We start from the raw sequence: 21,665 nt of genomic DNA on the forward strand, positions 1-21,665 counted from the left end.
ATGTCAGCCTCCTGAGTAGCTAGGATTACAAGTGTGAGCCAATGGTGCCCAGCTATACACCTTCCTCTTCTAAAGTCTTCCTAGAATCCCTCTTTCCAAGTACAGAAGTAAGACTCAATTCCCACAGACCTATGCTTTCCTGAGACACTGTCTAACCTCACTGCTTTATCCCCACTCTCTAGAATTGTGTCTGAGCACTATGTGAATGAAAGAGGGGAACATTTCTCAAGTTTGAAGAGAATCTCTATTGAGCCTTTCTTAACCATCAGCTTTCGTGTGTGTGTGTGTGTGTGTGTGTGTGTGTGTGTGTGAGAGAGAGAGAGAGAGAGAGAGCACTAAGGCTTTCCTGGAAGCACAGGTGGGTTAAACTCATCGAACTCTCAGTGGCTTACATCTATAATCTTATCTACTCAGGAAGCTGAGACCTAAAGAATAGTGGTTTGAAGCCAGCCTGGACAGAAATACCTATGAGGCTTCCTCTCCAAAATAATCAGCAAAAAACAGGGCTAGTGGGGCTGGGAAGGTGGCTCAGTGGTAGAGTGCTTGCCTTGCATGCAGAGGCCCTGGGTTCCATTCCTCAGCACCACATAAGCAGAAAAGGCTAGAAGTGGCGCTGTGGCTCAAGTGGTAGAGAGCTAGCCTTGAGCTGAAGAGCTGAGGGACAGCGCCCAGGCCCAGAGTTCAGGCCCTGCAACCGACAAAACAATAACAACCAGGGCTGGAGGATTCACTCAAGTTGTAGAGCACCAGCCATGTGCAAGAAAACCAAGCAATAGTACAAGGTCTTGAGTGTAGCTACAAAAATAAATAGGTGAAAACTTTCTGAAGGTAATGAAGGAAAAGGAGCCAATGTACATCTTAGCACAGGCTCTCCAAGTCAGCCAGGTGCGAGAGCATTTGCACAGGAGAATGCTGTTCGATGGAGTACCCTGCTTTGGGTTTGGGCAGTGGGGGAGCAATACTGTCAAGACACTATACCAGCTAAGCTGCGGGGGAGTAACCTTGAGGAGGAAGGCAGCTGACCCTCCAGTCACCCCCTGTGGGACTGCCTGCAGGTTGTTTGAACTCTTTCAAAGAAGAAATGACCACAATGTAGGTTTTAAATATCTTTTGCAGTAAATAATCTTATTTACATTGATACAGAATCATTTTACATTCTTGAGTCAGACGCTAATAGATGCTTTACTTTTGTAAATTATAAAGGAAAATACAAAGGAGGCTACTGAGAAAGTGTTCTTCATTATCCTCTCTTATGCTAGTGCTCAAAACCTTGAAACACATGGACAATGACATGTTACCAGTATGAAGCTACTGCTACCAGGCTGAGGATGGACTGTGTGCTCTAGCTGCACGGTGGGAGCCTTCTCTGGCTCACACTGCACTCTGCTCTCTTGAGCAGACCTTCACATAGGAAAAAGACAATGATTCATAGCATAGCATTGAGTAATTTAAACACACAGTATAAGTGGGGAGAACGAAACCCTCCCAGCACAGCTCCAAGAACCCATAGCATCTGAAGTCTGCCCTATGGGGCTACAGTGTAGTCAAGTCCTACCGCACCAGCAGCAGCTGAGACAGGTGGCCATGTGAGGTGGGCAGGAGGAAGAACTGTCCTTTGCCTGGCCCCAGTACCCGCTTTCCAGCTGCATGGAACCTTGTGGACTAAGAACACACTCCAAGAGGAGAAACGTGCGTTGGCAGAGCCTACTGGGAGAGAGCTGACCTGGTAGGGTGTGCAGTCCTCTGTTCCTGAAGACAACCTGTCAGGAAGGACTTTTTCCAGAACCTCTAGGAACTTGCTCAGAGGAAAATTAATCACATCACAACTTGATGCAGCTTAAGGCTTCATTTTTAAGCAGTAAGCATGGCCTTTAATTTTTTTTTTTTTTAACTAAGATCACCATATTTGATTCCAAATTAGAGTTTTACTACTGCAAGAGGAGTCCAAGTGTCTTACCCTGCCCTAAGCCAGAAGTGGAGAATCTTCTACTGGTGGATAGAAAACTTCTACCAGCCCTCGGGTGCTACATGTCACTGCCCATGGCTGCCTACTGTGACCTTTCTATGCAGAGGTGTTGTCACATGGTTGTGCTGTTGCCGGGTAGTCTGGAGGGCTCTGCAGGCAAAGGCTCAGTGCTGTTGCTCTGGGATCCTCCTATCTCCGAGGTCCTGGCCATGAGAGAGGCTACTGCTTCCAGCCTAGTTTCCAGTGGACCGTTTTCCTGAACCAAGGGGACAAACGGTTACATTTCACAGTTCACAGAACACACTCCTGTCCTGTCAGAGAGCTTCCATTAATCCGTGGAGAGCACCAGGAGTGAGCACACACAGTAGTACATTTCAAAACACCACAGTGTGCAAGAACTACCCCCACAGCAGCCCCAGAGTTGGCACAACGCTATACTGCCCAGGCAATGGGAAACAAGTAGGAGGTAGAGGAGATCTGAGTTCTAGGCTTGGTTCTGCCATACGCAATTCACTCTTCGTGACCATGGGCAAGCTGATCCCACCGCTAGGATGGAGAGCCCCTGGGAACTGGCTTAAGGAGGGTCAAGTGGCAGCCCCCAAAATACAAATTCCCCAGGTAGGAGTATATAGAGTTGGAATGTAAGAGACTAGTTGAAGCAGCCTTTTCAGCCCTATGTTGGCTGACTATGCCACATTCTCTTCCTACTGGCTAAGAAGATGCCAGATTCATCACATCTTCAACTAGTACCTCTTGCAAATCCTGGGGTGGGTGGGGTTGGATAAAATGTTAAAGTGAGACAAAAGGGGATTAGTTCACAGAGGGAAACAAAGGAAGAAACCTCACAGGTTTTCCTACCTCAGCTGGGATGGGTATCAGGAGATAAAAATTTTCTTAAGTTTGGAAAGGAATCCCTCTTTGTCCTCCCCAGCCTCACGCCTAGCATTGTTTCCTTCGGAGCTATCCATGGTCCTGCCACCTGGGCACAAACAGCAGAAAGAACTGGGGTCAAGGGTGCACTCTTTCATGTGGCACATCCCCAGCCCCCACCTACCCATGCCTGTGTGCTCAGGCGGTAGCACTCCGTCAAGAAGCAAGTAAATGCTACCCCAGAAACAGAGGGAAGTCACTCCCACATTGGCAAGGGCTATCTGAACTGTCTCACCAATTCAAATGGGCTACTCAGAACTCTGTTATCCCAATTCCTCTTCAAATCAGGGACCCACAGCAACCAGTTATCTCTAATCTGAACAAAAAGTAAATAATGGAGCAAATGACAGATGACTTCTAAGCCACGCCACACTACTTACTTAGGGTAGCATTCATTATCATAGATGTGATATAACAACATGGAGGCACAGTTCAGGTGGCCCCAAAGTCAGTTGGCAGGGGAGCAGATCTGAGTTCAAGTATAAGCAGCCTGAACCTGAAGCTCAGGCTCTTTTCATGCTACTAGCAACAACAGATCCTACTTCTAGGTCCACTACCACATTCCATATGCATGCACTTGTAACATGCCCGGGAAACCCAGTAAGGAAGTCACTGCCGTGTGAAATCCACTATTGAGTGCACTTCATCCTGTCTACCACGCCAGCAGAGGGCATCTGTGGCTCTAAGCAAAGTCTCTGTGGCTGGCTCCCAGCCCTGACTGCTAAAGGTATGAGCAGCCCCAGTGATGGCTCCCCAGGGCCCAGGCCAAGATTACCTAGGTAACGCTGCTACACAAGATTCGCGATGATTTGCAGTGACGTGCACACCAACATTTAGAACTTACAGGAATACAGAGTAGTGCAAATAAAATAGTCATGGTCTCCTTGAACTCATTCTGAGTCAAATGAGGCCTTTCACAGGCCTTTCCAAAGCATGGACAGAAAGGTCCCCAAGCAGAAGGGGTAGAAACCTCTGGGTTCTGCACAAGCAGCATGACTGGGGCTCACTTCTCTGACAGGCAAAACTGCAGAGCTCAGGTGTGCCCTTACAGAAAGAACAGCTACCTAAAGAGCACTCTCAATAAGGTCTGGATAATTGTCAAAGCTGCAGGGGCCGTGTCCAAGTTCCAGGGCTGCACAGAGAAAGATTCAGGCCCTGAACAGCACACTGAAAAACTGGGGTGCTCTCCTTCAGTTCTTGGCAACCTCTTGCTTACATAAAGACTTGAGTAACAAAAAGAACCCTTTTACAGGTTACACCTGTAACCCTAGCTCCTCAGGAGGCTGAGATCTGAGGATTGCGGTTCAAAGCCAGCCCAGGCAGGAAAGTCTGTGAGACTCTTATCTCCAATAAACCACTAGAAATCCGGAAGTGGTGCTGTGGCTCAAGCGGTAGAGTATTCGCCTTGAGCTGAAGAGTGCAGGGACAGCCCCAGGCCCAGAGTTCAAGCCCCACATGGACAAAAAAAAAAAAAGAGCCCTTTTAACAATCCATAAACTATACTCCTGGACCTCCTAAGACAGGAAGAGTCTGGAATTTTGTCTTACCATTGGTAAGCAGATGGCAAAACTTGGTGAAAGGTATTGTATGTGACACTTGCTTTTGATATATGACAAGCTCTGTGTTTCAGGCTTTACTCATACAATCTTATTTAACTGCTGAGAAAGCCTATTAAGTGGTATTACTACTGTCCTCGGTTTAGTAATGATGAAGCACGTTCACAGAGGTAATCTGCCTAAGGCTTCACTGCCAACAATGATAGCTGGGATATAAAACATCCATGCTCTAAGTGGACATAAAAACACTCAGCAGGCTGAGAATGTGACTTAGTGGTAAAGCACTTGCCTAGCATGCAGGAAGCCTGGGTTTGATTCCTCAGTAACACATAAACAAAAAAAGCTGGAAGTAGCACTGTGGCTCAAGTGGTAGAGTGCTGGTCTTGAGCAAAATTAGCTCAGAGAAGTGCCTGAGTTCAAGCCCCAGGACTAGCAAAAACAAAACAAAAAAACCACAAAAAAACCTACTCGGCATCTGCCACTCCCACCTCCCCCAACTCTGCCACCCCACCACAACCAGGAAGTGGTTTGTGCCTCATAACTATAGATACACTACAGCCAGAATGGCTGAAGTCTGCAAGAGTTAAAATAAGCACCTGGTTAGCTAGTAGGTAGTTCAAGGAGTAGAACAAAAAATGCCAAACAAGCTAGACATGGTGATGCATGCCTAAAACCCCAAACAAAATGATGCAAGAGGTAGAAACATGTGCAGCTGAGGTAATGACTCCTGGGTGCAGCCTGTCCTGACCTGAGCAAGGTCCCCATCAACGGAAGAGCCTGCCTCCCGGAAGGGGGCCAGTGGCCGCCAATGCCTTCATCAGGCAGGCGGCTCCAGCAGGCAGGGGAGCTGATGGCAAGTCACCAATGTTCAACTAGTCTCCCAATACAGCATGACATCTGAAGTAACGTGCCTGTACACTGCAGGAAGAAGTCAAAGCTAGCCTGCTCTAAAAGACAGAGTCCTCTCCAATACAGTTTTCACTGTGGTTTACAAGACATCCTGGTGCCCCAGCAAGATGTTCAGGGTAGGGAATGTACAAGCCCATCCAAGTCACCTCCTTAAGCTGTTACAAGAAGCTCTCATGGAGGAAAGTGCCCAGTCACAAGGGAAGTGGCAGAATCAAGGCTAGAAATCAGAACACTTGCTCTGAGACACAGAGCTGCCTGGAGAGGAAGTACTCCATCACCTCCTTGGCACATGAACACAAGCTAAGAATGGGAGAGAAGCTTTCATAGGGAGGGGAGATTCGAGACTTCTCTCTGGCTGTTCCTGCCCATACCTCCCTCTCTCAGTAGTGCTTTTGGGAGGCTTCATGAAGCCTGACTGGAAACTGCAACATTTTGCTCCAAATTATTCACCCTCCAAGGGACTTGAGAAGCTCCCTTATGCCACCATGTCACCTCCAGACCCCTTACCGGTGCTTGTGTGGGTCACGCCATTCACTGTCCCCTCCACATCTGTCTCGTCCTCAGCGTAGCTCAGAATCAGGCTCTGCTGCCGGCTGGTGAGCCTCCTGTGGACCCAACACAGCAACAGTGCTTCCTCTGGGCATCACCACACAGACAGACAAGTTGCTGGTCTGGGCAGGAGCGTACCCATAGCCAGTAATAAGAACCTGAGGGCCAGGGCCTCAGAGCTCCAAAGTACACCAAGTCATTTAAACAACTGTCGCAGTGGCAATGCTGCCACAGTTATACGAGGGGCCTACAAGTAAGCATGTAATGAAGCAACAGGCAGGAGACTATGGAAAGGAGGAGTGCTGGAAACCAGCGAAGCCAGTGCACACCTAGTTTTGGTGTATACCCAGCCTTAGTGCATACCCAGCCTTGGTGCCCACAGCATTCTGCCCATAGCAACTCAGTAGCAGCTAAGCATCTTCTATGTGTTATTCACATCATTCCCCCACAATTCAGTGAGGCTGACCTCTGGTATGTCTACTCTACAGATAGGGAACCTGGGCTACATACACCTGATGCCCAAGCCTGAGACTCATAGGACCCTGAACTGTTGGCATAGGGCTTGGCAGGTGACAGGCTCGGAGGGTGCCTGGAGCATTGTGTGTAGGGGGTGGTGGAGGGGGTAGGCTTGGCCACTGAGCTAGAGAGGACACTTACTTTGGAACTCTGATCTTCACGTGAATGTAATGATCACCATAACCATAGCTGTTTATCCGGGGTATGCCTTTCCCAGTCAATCGAATCTTCTGGTCTGTCTGAATTCCAGGGGGAATCTATATTGAAAGGAAAGCAGTACATTCCTTGGTCACCACTACCCAAATGTAAACCATTTCACTACACAAAAACAATCCTGAAAGGACTCAAGGAAAAAAAAGATTGCATTCAGGAGTATGGAGCAAGCCCATCAGTAACCATGAAGACAATGGCTGAGTTGCAACCAGAACTTGAGAACAGGAGTTATGTGGGGTGAGCCCCGGAAGCAGAAGTGAGGGTCAAAGCACTGGACACAGGGATAGAAAAACACAACTCAGGATCCAAGGCTGAGCTTGCTCAGCCTCACTGGGCTGGAAGGCATGGACAGGGATGGCCCTTGATAGAGGCAGCAGTGTGCCCACAGTGTCCACTCCACGGACAGGGGCCACCCCAAAATCCCCACACCGAGTCTGGAGAAAACCCTAGGTAAATGCTAACAGTGGTGGGACCTGGAGATAGAGGAGAGAGGTTCAGGTGGAACAAGAGGCTGTGTACTACTGCTGAAACCTGAGGGGAGGAGACATAGCTCCTGAGGATCTGCTACCATCATCAGACCCTGAGGAAGCAGACGCAAAGAGCACCAACTTTAACAACACACCTCTGTGTCACAGTTTCTGGGATTGCTAACCAGCAAAGGAGGGGACCCAAGCCAGGAACTTCTTTACATGGCAATACACCAAGGCCTGGGCTTACGATTCTCACAAGGAATAACCTAAAGCTTCTAGTGTTCACCCCAGGCCTCTTCTCTCAGAATCATTGACGGGCTAGATAGATGCTTACAAGTCTCATTTCCCACTTCAAAGAAAAAATTGCTGGGTACTGTCTCATGCTTATAATCCTGGCTACTCAGAAGAGTGAGATAGCCTGGTCACAAATGTTTGTGAGACCCCCATGTCAAATAATAGAAAGTTGGGTATATGGTGAAACACACCTGTCATCCCATGTCTACGAAAGCATAAAAAGAAAGATTGTGGTGTAGAATTGCCTAGGAAAAAGTGAGATCTTATTTGAAAAATAATAAAATCAGAAAGGGCTGGGAACATATGTCAAGTGCTAGAGTACTTGTCCACAAGTTTTCAGTTCTAGTACTGCCAAAAGAAAAAAGAAAAAAAAAAAAAGGCGCAACAGAATACTGCTGGCAATGTCATCCTTGCACCCTCTTACCGTCACATTGATGGTCTCGTACAGACCCTGGGCTCTTGCTGTCCCCCCAAGAATAGCCTGAGCTATTGAAATAAAAAGGTCGGAGTGGATATCTGCGCCGTCCCTCCGGAATATAGGGCTTTTCTGTACCTGAGGCCAAAACACAAGATGATTGTGACCACCACAGAATTCACCGGCACGAGCCACGTGGCTTGGCAGGCCTGAGCTTTCTACACTTACAGCTTAGCACTGAGAAAGATCTGCATATCACCAATGTGTGCTAGCCCCTCACAGCTCTGGAGGGGACACAGCCTCCATACTTGCATACTGCAGAAGAACAACATCTACCCCTTCCTCACAGTGCCCAATTGGAGAGGGAAGAGAATGAAAATTAGCTTTTTTAGCTTCTTTTTCTAAAACTTTTATTGCTTTTGCTATATATTTCCATATCCCTAATACAGTCCATCTCATATATATGACAGCTCTATGGAGATGGTATTTAAGGCAGGAAAGCCTCCCAGGACTCACTTTCTTCTCTGTTTAATGACAGACAAGGTGACTTGTGCTCACACCTGTGGCTCTGGTGGTATTTTGATTAGTAGCAGCCTTCACTCTGTCACACAGCAATTTGCAGACTATTCTCTTATTCAAAACCAGCAAACAGTTGGAATCTTACAAACAGGGCTGTCAAATCACCCCTGTATCTGTCATGTATAAGTATACCCTATATATGTTTACAAGTGTTTTTCTCAGGTACACATCTAGGAGTGTAATTGGTGACAGAAGCCATTACTTTCTTTTTATCTGTATATTATAACATATAAAACTTTAGCTTAGACCTGGGGATGCTTGCAGAGTATGCTAGAGGGCCTGAGTTTAATTTCTGACAACACACACACACACACACACACACACACACACACACACACCACACACACCACACACACACACACACACACACACACTTTGTTGTAGCTTTTTCCCATCAACAGATCTCTGTATTTTCTTTTTTTTTTTTTTTGGTCAGTAGTGGGGCTTGAACTCTTGGCCTGAGCGCTGTCCCTCAGCTCTTCAGCTCAAGGCGAGTGCTCTACCACTTGAACTACAGCGCCACTTCCAATCTCTTGTAATCTCTTATTTTCTTGTATCTTGTTTCTAACTTGTAAACATCATGAGGAAGCTTTATTTTCACATCAAGCACAAAACCTCCACAAAACAGTTAATAACCACATGAACACAGCCCTTTTTCCCTTTAAAAACAGCAACACATGCACTCACAAAACTCAGGCCAGGGGCTGGGAAGGTAGCTCAGTGGTAGAGCGCTTGCCTTGCAGGCCTAAGGCCCTGGGTTCCATTCCCCAGCACCACATAAGCAAAAAGAAAAAAGCCGGAAGTGGTGCTGTGTGGCTCAAGTGGCAGAGCGCTAGCCTTGAGCTGAAGAGCTGAGGGACAGCGCCCAGGCCCAGAGTTCAGGCCCCACGACCAGACCAAAAAAAAACCAAACTCAGGCCAACAGCAGCCTCAGAGACACTGAGAGGGCAAAGACCAACAGAAGGTAAATAGCAAATGCCTACCCTGAATGTGACAAAAATCTCTCGTTTTCCCACGGGCATCCGCACAGTCTGGCCATCCTCAACTCCTAGAAGAATCAAAGTTCCAAAAACAGCAGTTAGGTGGCACCTCATGCAACACTGACTTCCCAAACCCCTTGCTCATTCCCAAGCCTTGTTAATGGTGGCTCTCATTGAATGAAGACAGAGGGAGCGGGGAGGTGAAAACCACAGACTGGGAGCTGCTCCTTCACAAGCTGAAGTACAGTGGGCACATTTTAAAGAATTCAGGCCCCACAACTAGCTACTCAGGAGGCTGTCTGAGGATCATGGTTTGAAGCCAGCCCAGACAGGTAAGTCCAAGACGCTTATCTCTAATTAACCACCAGAAAACTGGAAGTGGAGTAGTTCTTTTTTTTTTTTTGGTCTGGTCGTGGGGCATGAACTCTGGGCCTGGGCACTGTCCCTCAGCTCTTCATTCAGCTCAAGGTTAGTGCTCTACCACTTGAGCCACAGCACCACTTCCGGCTTTTTGCTTATGTGGTGCTGAGGAATCGAACCCAGGGCCTCATGCATGCAAGGCAAGCACTCTACCACTGAGCCACCTTCCCAGCCCCTGGAAGTGTAGCAGTTCAAAGTAGTAGAGCACTAGTCTGAGTACACAAGCTCAGGGACAGTGCCTAGACTCTGAGTTCAAGCCCCAATATCAACATAAACAAATAAATAAAATAAAAGATTCTAGGAGTTTTTAGCTCTTTCTCTAGCCTGAACTCCAGGGCCTCAAACCAAGCTCCTGTCAGATTACACAGGGTTCAGTGGGCCTGGCCATCTCCTGAACATGGGGCGCTCTGGGACCCACCTGCAGGCACAGGGATCACCACTCGCTTCTTCTGCTTGGCTTGTCCTGTTCCTCTACAGATCACACAAGGATTTGTGATAATGGAGCCTCGGCCACCACATCTCCTACATGTGGAACGCATCACAAAAGGGCCAGTATTGATGGTTTCCTAATGAATATGAGGGGGGAAAAAAACGGTAAGCAGGCAAGTACACTGACTCCTGAGAGAAATGTTTGGTTGAAGGCTTTTTTGGTGTGCACGTGCACCTAAAGAATACTAAGAACAGGCTGGGAAGGTACCTTAGTGGTAGAGTGCTTGCCTCGCATGCATGAGGCCCTGGGTTCAATTCCTCTGTACCACATAAACAGAAAAATCTGGAAGTGGTACTGTGGCTCAAGTGGTAGAACACTAGCCTTGAGCTGAAGAGCTGAGGAACAGCGCCCAGGCCCAGAGTTCAAGCCCCACAATGGACAAAAAAAAAAAAGAATACTAAGAAGCCGGGTGCTGGTGGTTCACGCCTGTAATCCTAGCTACTGAGGAGGCTGAGATCTGAGGATCACGGTTCAAAGCTAGCCCAGGCAGGAAAGTCCATGAGACTCTTATCTCCAATAAACTACTTAGAAAACCTCAGAAGTGGTGTTGTGGCTTAAGTGATAGACCATTAGCCTTGAGAACAGAGAGGCTCAGGCACAACGCCCAGGCCGAGTTCAAACCCCACGACCAACAAAAAAGAGATCATATTGCCTGTTTGAACTTGTAAATACAGACTTTACAACCAATTTTTTATAGTTCAGTTTTAAATATTCTTTCCATAACTCTTTCCATTTCTGTTTTGCTATGTAGATTATGGTGGCATTAAACACTTGATCTCCTACTTCAGCCTTCCAAGTGTTAGCATTACAGGGTTGAGTTACCATACACAGCTAAATAATTAATTTATATCATTACATATTCTGAAATCCTTCCTTCCTGCCATTAAGGATCAAATCTAGGACTTTGCACATACTAAGCACATGTTCTAACACTTTTAAATATTGAGAATCTTTAAGCAGAAATGTTTTCCACATTATATGGATTAACAATTCTAAAATGGTTAATTCTTTAGTGTGTGTTATATGATGGAGAAAATGATTAAATATTTTGGGGATAATCACAGCCAGGTTTATCTTTGTTAAAAACTGTAAGCCGGGGACTGGGAAGGTGGCTTAGTGGTAGAGTGCTTGCCTCTCATGCATGAGTTCCTTTTCTTGGTTCAATTCCTCAGTACCACATAAATAGAAAAAGCTGCAGGTGGCACTGAGGCTCAAGTGGTAGAGCACTAGCCCTTGAGCTGAAGAGCTGAGGGACAGTGCCCAGGCCCAGAGTTCAAGCCCCATGACCAACCAAAAAAAAAAAAAAATGTAAGCCAGGCACCAGTGATTCATGCCTATAATCCCAGCTACACAGGAGGCTGAGATCTGAGGATCACAGTTTGAAGCCAGCCAGGGCACAAAAGTCCATGAGTTTCTTATCTCCAATTAATCACAGAAAAAGCCAGAAGTGTGCTGTGGTTCAAAGTGGTAACATGCTAACCTTGAGCAAAAGGAGCCCAGGGTTCAAGCCCCAAGACTGCCCCCACCCCCCCAAAAAAAAAAAAATTAAGTGTGAAATGATTAGGTTAAATTCAGTCTGTGATGCACGTATGTGCATGTATATCTATAGCATTTGAACAGACAGATAAGGAAAGAAATGCATGTCTATACAAAATACTGACTCAGCGACTGAGAGGGCTGAGAGGCAGTCATGTAATAGGAGCAATTAGTACTTCCAGGTGTAGATCTTGGTTTCTGGCCCATCATATACTAAGCAGAACCAGGGCTTGGTGGATAGGGCTAACTGCAGTACTGATAGTACAAGTTCAGCTTAATAAACTTTGTTAAAAGGCACAGTAAGAAAGTGCTGAACCTATGGTCAGAAGACAACACAAGGACATAGGACCAGATGGAAAGGACTTCAAAAGGCCAAATCAGGGACAATTTAAACACTGAAGTAGGGCTGGGAAGGTGGCTTAGTGGTAGAGCGCTTGCCTTGCATGCATGAGGCCCTGAGGTCGATTCCTCAGCATCACATAAGCAAAAAAGAAAAAAGCCGGAAGTGGTGCTGTGGCTCAGGTGGTAGAATGCTAGCCTTGAGCTGAAGAGCTGAGGGACAGTGCCCAGGTCCAGAGTTCAGGCCCCATGACCGGATCCAAAAAAAATAAATAAATAAAATAAACTAAACACTGAAGTAACTATACTGACCATAACATAGGAAGAATCCTTGAACTCATACAGCTATAAGTAAATAAATAAACAAAAATGAAAAGAAAAGCAGCACACCATCAATGACAAAAAAGCAAAGGGGCCAAATGCTTCAAGTGGGTGCATCTGAATAAAAGGAGAAAGAATGATGATACTTCAAGTAAAATCTTAATCCTGATTTTCAAATTCTCTGTATTTCCCAAAGTACATTTTCTAAGACAATGGTTTCCTTTTGCCATCTGTACTGTTGTCATGGACAGAGAACTAGTGCAAAGTGCAGAAGGTTCTAGATTTAAATACTCTCTGCAGCTATGAATTTTCAAAGCCTAGGAGTCCTTGAATAAAAACCTACTGGAGCATATAAAAACAGAACGGTGTAAGTAGTAGGATTAGGTGGTAGGAGGGTGGGGAGCCTGCAGGGCACACCCTTACCATGCCTGAGCCACCACAGTAGTGGCAGTGCTGCACCTTGGTGCCAGGCTCATTGCCCTTGCCGTCACAGCGCTCACAGGTGTCCATGATGTTCACGGTGAACTCCTTGTTGACACCCTTGGCAGCCTGGTTGAATGTCAATTCCATGATGTACTTAAAAAAAAAAAAGAAGAAGCATGGCTTGTCAGTCTTTCCTTGACAATAATCACTGGGATGTACCATTTGAGGACAGAAAAGCACTGACTACCACTTGCAGCTACTCTGTCACTACTACTGTTCTTATGTAAGTCTGCCAGGCAAGAATGACTGGGACTCAGTTGGCAGGTTTTGTTTTACTTCTCAGGAATTTTAACGGATAATATGTCTTAGTTTCAGTGAAAATTTAGTTTCTTTTTGTGCTTCACAGCCACGAGATGAGCAACTATATTCTACCATGCATTCCTCATTGGGATATGAGGTCAAGTCAGAGGCCTAAAAACAGTAGGGCCATATACATACATACATACATATATATATATATATATATATATATATATATATATATATATATATATAGTCAAATGAATGTGTTCATTATTATCTATAATACTTTTCAAATGTTGGACTTACTTTCTGCCAAAAAGTACCTCAAGATCATTCCATTTAAGCTGCTTTGCCTCTCTCAGAAAAAGAAACTGACAAAACACTGTTTACATCACCTTTGGAGGAGTCTTCAAAATAAGAAACTTACTTCTTGAGGCTGATCAAACACACTCTGGAAATCTCCAAAGGAAGATGATGAAAACTCCCCAAAGATCTTCCTGAACAGCTCCTCTGGGTCAACAGAGGGCCCCCCCCTCCAATAGCTCTGTCCAGAGCTGCTGGCCCCAGGATCAAAGCCAGCAGAACCGTAGGCATCATACTGTTTCCTCTTCACCTCATCACTCAGAACCTATAAGAAAAGCAGAGTTATCAGGTCTGGGAAGGTAGCTCAGCGGTAGAGTGCATGCCTTGCAAGCATGAGGCCCTGGGTTCAATTCCTCAGCACCACATAAACAGAAAAAGCCAGAAGTGGTGCTGTGGCTCCAGTGGTAAAGCACTAGCCTAGAGCTGAAGAGCTGAGGGACAGTGCTCAGACCCAGAGTTCAGGCCCCATGACTGGCAAAAAACAAAACAAAAAACATTCAGTGAGGGCTGGTATGTAGCTCACTGGTAAAGTGCTTGCCTAATAAGTGCAACATACTGGGTTCGTCTCCAGTACCATCACACACCCACACCACGCACGCACGCACGCGCGCGCACACACACACACACACACACACACACACTTTAAAAACAAACAAACAAAAAAAAACAGCTGGGAAGGTGGCTCAGTGGTAGAGTGCTTGTCTTGCATGCACAAGGCCCTGGGTTCGATTCCTCAGCACCTCATAAGCAGAAAAAGCCGGAAGTGGCACTGTGGCTTAAGTGTCTGTAGAGCACTAGTTTTGAGGTGAAGAGCTAAGAGACAAGGCCCAGGCCCAGAGATCAGGCCCCATGACTGACCAAAAAAAAAAAGAAGAGATACAAAACTAACCAAACCTAGAGTTCCCAAATACAGCCACAATAAATTGCTTGGGGAGTTAAGTCAATGCAAATTTCTGGATTCTTTTCTTCATTGAGATTCCAAGGTAATAGACCTAGTACAAGGTCTTGGAACCCCTTTTTTTTTTTTTTTGGGGGGGGGGGTCCGGTCGTGGAGCCTGAACTCTGGGCCTGGGCGCTGTCCCTCAGCTTTTCAGCTCAAGGCTAGCACTCTACCACTTAAGCCACAGCACCACTTCCATCTTTTTTCTTTTTGCTTATGTGGTGCTGAAGAATCGAACCCAGGGCCTCAGGCATGCAAGGCAAGCGATCTACCACTGAGCCACCTTCCCAGCCCCTTGGAACCTTTTTTTCTGTTTTGAGAGTACCAGGGTTTGAACACAAGGCCATGCATTTACTGGGTTTGCATTATTACTTGAGCCATGCATCCAGCACTGCTTTTTTGCTGGAAATTGAGACTAATGGGTTGGCTTCACCTCATGCTGCTCCAGATCTCCACCTCCTGAGCACCTAGGATTATAAACATGAGCCACCAAGACACAGCTATGGCAATTCCTTTTCTTTCTTTATTTACTTTTTTTGTCAGTTGCAGAGCTTGAACTCTGGACCGGGGCCTGGGCACTATCCCTGAGCTCTTCAGCTCCAGGCACTCTACCACTTGAGCCACAAAGCCACTTTAAGTTTTCTGTGGTTAATTGAAGATAAGAGTTTCAAGGACTTTCCAGCCCTGGGCTTTGAACCATGATCCTCAGATCTCAGCCTCTTTAGAGGCTAGGATTATAGGCATGAGCCACCAGCGCCTGGCTTCTTTGCTTGCTCCTTTCCTTCCTCCTTTTTCTATTGGAGGTGCTGTACCTAAGCTCTTTTGCTTAAGGCTAGCACTCTACCACTTTGAGCTGCAGTGCCACTTCCAGTTTTTGAGTGGTTAATTACAGATAAGAGTCTCATGGGGACTTTTCTGCTTGAGCTGGCTTTGAACTTCGATCCTCGGCTTTCAGCCTCCTGAGTAGCTAGGATTATAGGTATGAACCACCAGAACCTGGCCTCACTTTTTTTTTTAATAAAATCAAGGTGACTTGGTGCAAAAACATAGCCTTCACACTAGACCTCTGACACGCCAGGCCATCCTGTGAACAAAGCAAGCACTGATTCATGGACACAGCTGAACAAAATGACTGCACATATTTATCTCATAGGCTTTTTGAACTTAGGGGCTGGGTGCTTTACCTCATAGGCTTCTGCCAGCTGAGAGAATTTTTCCTTGGCTTTGGGATCATCCTTATTCGTATCAGGGTGGTATTTCTTGGCAAGCTAAGGGGAAAAAAATTATTAAAGACATAGAATGGTTACCAAAATAGAACCCAGAACCCAAATAACAGCCACAGTTATATCTTTTTTGATTTTTGAGACAGGATCTTATTCTGTAGTTCAGAAGAGATTTATACTAACAATCCTCCTACCTCAGCCTTCTGAGTACTGGGATTATAGGCATCCATCACCATGCTCACCCTACAATTATTCTTTATAAATGTTTTGTTTCTGAGCCAAGCACCAGTGGCTCTCACCTGCCAGTCCCCAGGAGGCTGAGATCTGAGGATCATGGTTCAAAGCCAGCCTGGGCAAGAAAGTCAATGAGAATCTTTTTCTTTTTTTTTTTTTTTGGCTGGTCATGGGGCTTGAACTCTGGGATTGGGCGCTGTCCCTCAGCTCTTCAGCTCAAGGCGAGCTGTCTACCGCTTGAGCCATAGCGCCTCTTCCTCAATGAGAATCTTATCTCCAATTAGTTACTAAAAAGTCAAAAGTGAAGATGTGGCTCAAGTGGCAGAGTGCAAGTCTTGAGAAAAGAAGCTTGGGGACAGCACCCAGGACCTGAGTTCAAGCCCCAGGACCATCAAAAAAGTTGACTTAAATCTGGTGCTCATCTACTTGAACCACTGCTCCACTTTCAGCTTTTTACTGATTAATTAGAGATAGTATCTCGAGCTTGTCTGCCCAGGCTAGCTCAAACCTAAGATCTCAGCCTCCTAAATAGCCAGGATTATGAATTACAAGTGGGAGTCATTGGTGCCCAGCTTACTTTTATTTATTTATTTATTTTTTGCTGGTCGTGGACCTGAACTCTGGGCCTAGGCTCTGTCCCTCAGCTCTTCAGCTCAAGGTGAGCGCTTGACCACTTAAGCCCACAGCGCCACTTCTGGCTTTTTCTGTTTATGTGGTGCTGAGGAATCTAACCCAGGGCCTCATACATGCAAGGCAAGCACTCTACCACTCAGCCATCTTCCCAGCCCTACTTTTACTTTTTGATTCTGGGGTTAAAACCAAGGCCTCTCACAAGCTAAGCACACACAGAATCTATAGCTGTGGTCTGTTTTGTTCCTTCACAGGTACATGCTGGCTGGTCATTTATTCACAATTTCCATGGAAAAAAGGATTGTTTTTCTAAGTAGTAACTGACTATACAATTTCATATACTAAGAATGTATTCAGTGAAGTCCACTTTTCTGGAATCATTCCATGGTTCACAGAGCTGTATGTTCCCCATCCATGTGGTCTGTGCCTTGTACCAATCAGGCCCAGATTAGACCAAAGCTCCCTTTATAGTCTTTTTCACTAAATCTGAACAATACAGACCTGATAATAGGCTTTCTTGATTTCTTTCTGGCTGGCATTTCGGGGCACACCTAATATCTGGTAATAATCTTCTTTGGCCACAAAGGCGCTCGTGTGGAAGGAGGCAGTACAAACAAAAGGGTAGCTTTTAGTTCCTGAAAAAGAAAAAAAGAAAATCACTCTGGGATTGTATTCAACAAAAGAAAATAGGAGTAAATGGGCAGCTGCAGTACACCTGTGAAGGACCTTACAAACCAGACCATGACTAAGAGGTTTGTTCCCTCCCAACATACTGGAAACTGCAGTTACCCACTGCCATAGATAACACAACAAAGGGTGTTGTTGATTCTGTTAGGTTATATTATTGGTGTAGTCTCATTATACTACTACAGGAATAGTAAATACTTCAGATAGAGGGGCTAGACCAGGGAAATTATTAGAAAAGGATTCTCTTTTTAAATTATATTATCTTTAAGTAGTTGTACAAAGGGGTTACCATTCAGCAAATCAGCTTATAAATATAATGCTTCCTGATCAGTGTCACCCCTTTCATCATTCTCCCCCACCCCTAGAAAGGGCTATAGCTCCCTCTCTTAGATTGCCTAAGCATTTACTACTGTTCTATTATTTCCATATGCTGGTCTCATTCACTTACAATCCTCCTTGTCTCAGTAATGTCTTAGTAATTTTTTTTTTTTTTTTTTTTTTTTTTTTTTTTTTTGGGTCCGGTCGTGGGGCCTGAACTCTGGGCCTGGGCGCTGTCCCTCAGCTCTTCAGCTCAAGGCTAGCGCTCTACCTCTTGAGCCACAGCGCCATTTCCGGCTTTTTTCTTTTTGCTTATGTGGTGCTGAGGAATTGAACCCAGGGCCTCATGCATGCAAGGCAAGCACTCTACCACTGAGCCACCTTCCCAGCCCAGTAATTTTTTTTTAATCCCCACATCTTTCTTCTATCGTACAAGCCTGGGGAATCTGCTTATAGGTTGTGTCTCAAAATGTGGTCCCTGGACTAGCAGCATCATAGCGTGTTGAAAATGTAACACACTGTAAGGCACTGGTGGCTCAAACCTGTAATTCTAGCTACTCAGAAGGCTAAGATCTGTGGATCACAGTTTATATCCAGCCCCGGCAGGAAAGTCTATCTTATCTCCAATAAACTACTCAGAAAAAGTCAGCAGTGGTGCTGTGGCTCAAGTGGTAGACTGCTAGCCTCGAGCATAGAGAGGGACAGAGCCCATGTCGAGTTCAAGACCCAGGACCAGCAAAAAAAAAAAAAAAAAAAAAAAGCAACATACAAGTTGTTGGCCAAAAACCAACAACTCTGAACCAAATGTCCTGTTAATTAGAAATTGTCCATTGATGTAAAATCTCTAAACCTAAGATATTTAGGGTAGATACCTGTGCAAATGGCATAAATTTACTTTCAGCAATTCAGGTTGTGGGGCCTGAACTCTGGGCCTGGCACTATCCCTCAGCTCTTCAGCTCAAGGCTAGCATTCTACCACTTGAGCCACAGCACCACTTCCGGTTTTTTCTACTTATGTGGTGCTGAGGAATCGAACCCAGGGCCTCATGCGTGCCAGGCAAGCACTCTACCACTGAGCCACATTCCCAGACCAAGATTTTGGACTCTAATTTGGGAGGTGAGTTGCTGAATTTGGGACATGAGGTGTGGTAACAGACTGCAGCTTGAAGAACGTTACTTTTTTTTTTGGCAGCACTGGGGTTTGAATTCAAGGCTTTGAGCTTAATAGGCTGGTACTCTACTACTTGAGCCATATCTCTAGCCCAGATTGACAGTTCTCACAAGTGTATGGCACCTGATATAAACATGTCAATCACAGGCTATAGGCTCACTTGGGGAAAAAAGAAAAACTGATTCTTTTCCTTAGTAATAGCCTCACACTAGGTTTAGGACTTAGTTCCTATCTCTCTCTGTAACACAATTATAAAAACGCTCTTGAGGGAAAGTAGGAGAAAAATGAGGGAAGTAACAAGTTTGAAGAAATGTATTTATTACCTTACTTATGTAACTGTTGTAACCCCTCTGTACATCACCTTGACAATTTTAACTTGGTTAAGATAATTGTTTTTTAATGCTCTGGGTAGAACATTTGCCTAACATTTACGAGGACCTGAGTTCAATCCTCTGCACTACAAAGGAAAAAAAGTGCTCTGTAAATCTGTACAGATGTAATAATAAATTTAGTTTAAGAAGCTAGGCATGGTAGCACATGCCCATAATCCTAGTACTTAGAAGGTTCAAGTAAGAAGATGTAGATGTAACCAAACCCATACTGAATTGTACGAAGGATCACAAAACCACCAAGACCACAGCTAAGAGGCTCAAAAGGATTAAATCATATACCCAGATTGCAATCTGAAATGTAAATTGTTATTATCACTCATATATATATATATATTTTTTTTTTGGCCAATCCTGGGGCTTGAACTCAGGACCTGGGCACTGGTCCCTGAGCTCCTTTTTGCTCAAGGCTAACACTCTACCACTTTAGCCACAGTACCACTTACAGCGTTTTCTCTTTATGTGGTAATGAGGAATTGAACCCAGGGCTTCATGCATGCTAGGCAAGCACTCTACCACTAAGCCATATTCCCAGCCCCTTTCTTTATAAATTTAGGTAGCTTAAATATCACTTGCACAAAATATAGGGATACCTAACAACCACACAATTCAGAGACATGGTCATTTGTTCATTGCTTCCTTCTTCTCATTAAAACGGACGTCATCCACTATATAAGAAAACAGCATGCCTAAACACTTCAAGGCTTAATACATGTAATTTTCTATTCCAACCATTAAGGAAGGCAATTTTCAAATGAAGGCACTGCTATACTGTTTTTTAGCTTTGTGGTTTTGTACAAGTTGTTTAACAGCTAAACCAGTTTCTCTGAAAAATCAGTGACTGTCACAGGGACCTAGGAAGATAAACCATATCTGACACACGGTTACGAGCTCAGTCTATGTTAGACTGTGTTATTACACGGATTTTAGGCTCTCAAACGAAAACAAAACCTGTTAACTGCACCCTTCGATTTACACCATGTGGCGAAAGGGCAAAAAGCTATGAAATGATCATTCATCCACACTTGATGACCTTGATCAGTTCCTCGGTTCAAAGCCTCAGTTTTCCAGTCTTTAAAACGGGGGTGGCGATCCGCAGCTTGCAGGACTTCCCGAGTGCCTCAGTTCACTCACCCAATGGCACTCGCCTCTCCCCTCCCATCTCAAGGAGATGGAACGGTGGGGAGATGGGGAAGGCGTGAGCAGGGCAGCAGCGGTCTGGAGAAATGTTGACAGAAAGGTGAAGGTTCACGGCCTTTGGGGCGTTTCAACACCCCGGGCTCCATGCAACTCTTCCCCCTAGACGGCATGTGTACGTCGCCATCCGGGCCTCTCCGCCTCCTGCTTGCCTGTCTCCTAGCAGTTTCGCACGGTAGTCGAAGACACCTCTATCCCCGCTACCCCTGTGGCTGGAGAAAGGCGAACCCCTCCTTTCTAGGCCCGGGAGCCGCAAGTCTGCCCTCACCTGTGAGGCTGACACCGGGCCTCAATGTCAGCAGCGCCGGGGGGCCGCGAGCACCCACGGAAGGCGCGAAGGCAGCGACGTTCAGCTTGCGAACCAGTGTCGCCCCCACCACGCCCTCCCGAGGTGACCGGGCCCCTCTCCCCGCTGTAGCCGGCAGCCGGCGGGTCCCCACGGCCACCAGCAACCAGCGTGTGGAACACCGTGCCGCCATCTTGGCGCGGGGACACTGCGCCTGCGCCGCCCGGCGCACTGGGGCGGTGCTTCTGGGGGGCGGGGCCTCCGCGCGCACGCAGAGCATAAGCGTTGCGCATGCGCAGTTGAACTCCCAACGCTCCTGGTATCCGCCGTCTGCTGAGGTTTACCTTGCAGATGTCTGCATGGTAGACTTTCCTTGTAGGATCTCGTAATTCTGCATTGGACAAGGCAAATACTAAACTTTATCTGTGAACAATGTGGCTGAATGTAGCGACTGTAACCGGCCCGTGGGTCCTAGCCAAGGGAGGAACTACAAATCCCGATAGGCAATGCGACACTGGTCTCGCAGATCCCAGCAGGCAGTGCGCGGCTGCCTTCTTTGACCCTTAAAAGTTGCAGCTTGTTGCGTCGGTCAGTTTGCCAGCAGTTCTCCTGCTGTCTTCCCCGTCTAGCCGGAGTGGTAGCGCTTAGCTATCTCCTAAGCTCGTAAGCCTTTTCCAAAGCTCTACCGAGTTTGCTAGTTTAGATGAGAGCCGACAAGCACAAAAATGAACGTCCGAAGGTTTGTGAACACGTACTGTGTCAGTCACCTACTTCTGTTAAATACGTTCAGAATATTGGGAATACCAGGATGAATGTTACAGCAGAACTTATCTAGAGGAGCAAATCTCAATGGAGAGAAAAGACACCTTCCTTAACGAGTGCCGTTTTGAATGCTTTCAAAGATATAAACAGTTGCAAGGGTAAGCAGTCATTCTGCTTCTAAAACGGGGTGTGCAAGGTTTGGGGTCTGAAGAGGACATGGTTTGAATTGCACTTTGATGGAAAGTGCTTTGAGTAG

At 46.0% G+C, this 21,665-nt stretch overlaps 1 protein-coding gene across 2 annotated transcripts; it reads right to left on the reverse strand.

Moving 5' to 3' along the window:
- Positions 1-1,093: 1,093 nt before the first annotated feature.
- LOC138814587 (dnaJ homolog subfamily A member 3, mitochondrial) lies at positions 1,094-20,860 on the reverse strand. 2 transcript variants are annotated; one of them, XM_070003606.1, is made up of 12 exons: positions 20,630-20,860; positions 17,101-17,234; positions 15,697-15,780; positions 13,637-13,837; positions 12,907-13,059; positions 10,216-10,363; positions 9,381-9,445; positions 7,828-7,956; positions 6,568-6,683; positions 5,869-5,966; positions 2,825-2,945; positions 1,094-2,222 (listed from the first exon to the last, which is right to left on the reverse strand). In XM_070003606.1, the coding sequence occupies exons 1-11, from the start codon at positions 20,838-20,840 to the stop codon at positions 2,842-2,844; spliced, it is 1,443 nt and encodes a 480-aa protein (XP_069859707.1). In that variant the 5' UTR covers positions 20,841-20,860; the 3' UTR covers positions 1,094-2,222; positions 2,825-2,841. The 2 variants fall into 2 exon arrangements, with proteins under 2 accessions (XP_069859707.1, XP_069859708.1); XM_070003607.1 differs by lacking the exon at positions 2,825-2,945 and having other exon boundaries at positions 20,630-20,859.
- Positions 20,861-21,665: the final 805 nt, after the last annotated feature.

This window comes from Dipodomys merriami, unplaced genomic scaffold (genome assembly GCF_024711535.1).
Source record: "Dipodomys merriami isolate MVZ:Mamm:240054 unplaced genomic scaffold, mDipMer1.0.p SCAF_60, whole genome shotgun sequence".
Taxonomy (NCBI): Eukaryota; Metazoa; Chordata; class Mammalia; order Rodentia; family Heteromyidae; genus Dipodomys; species Dipodomys merriami.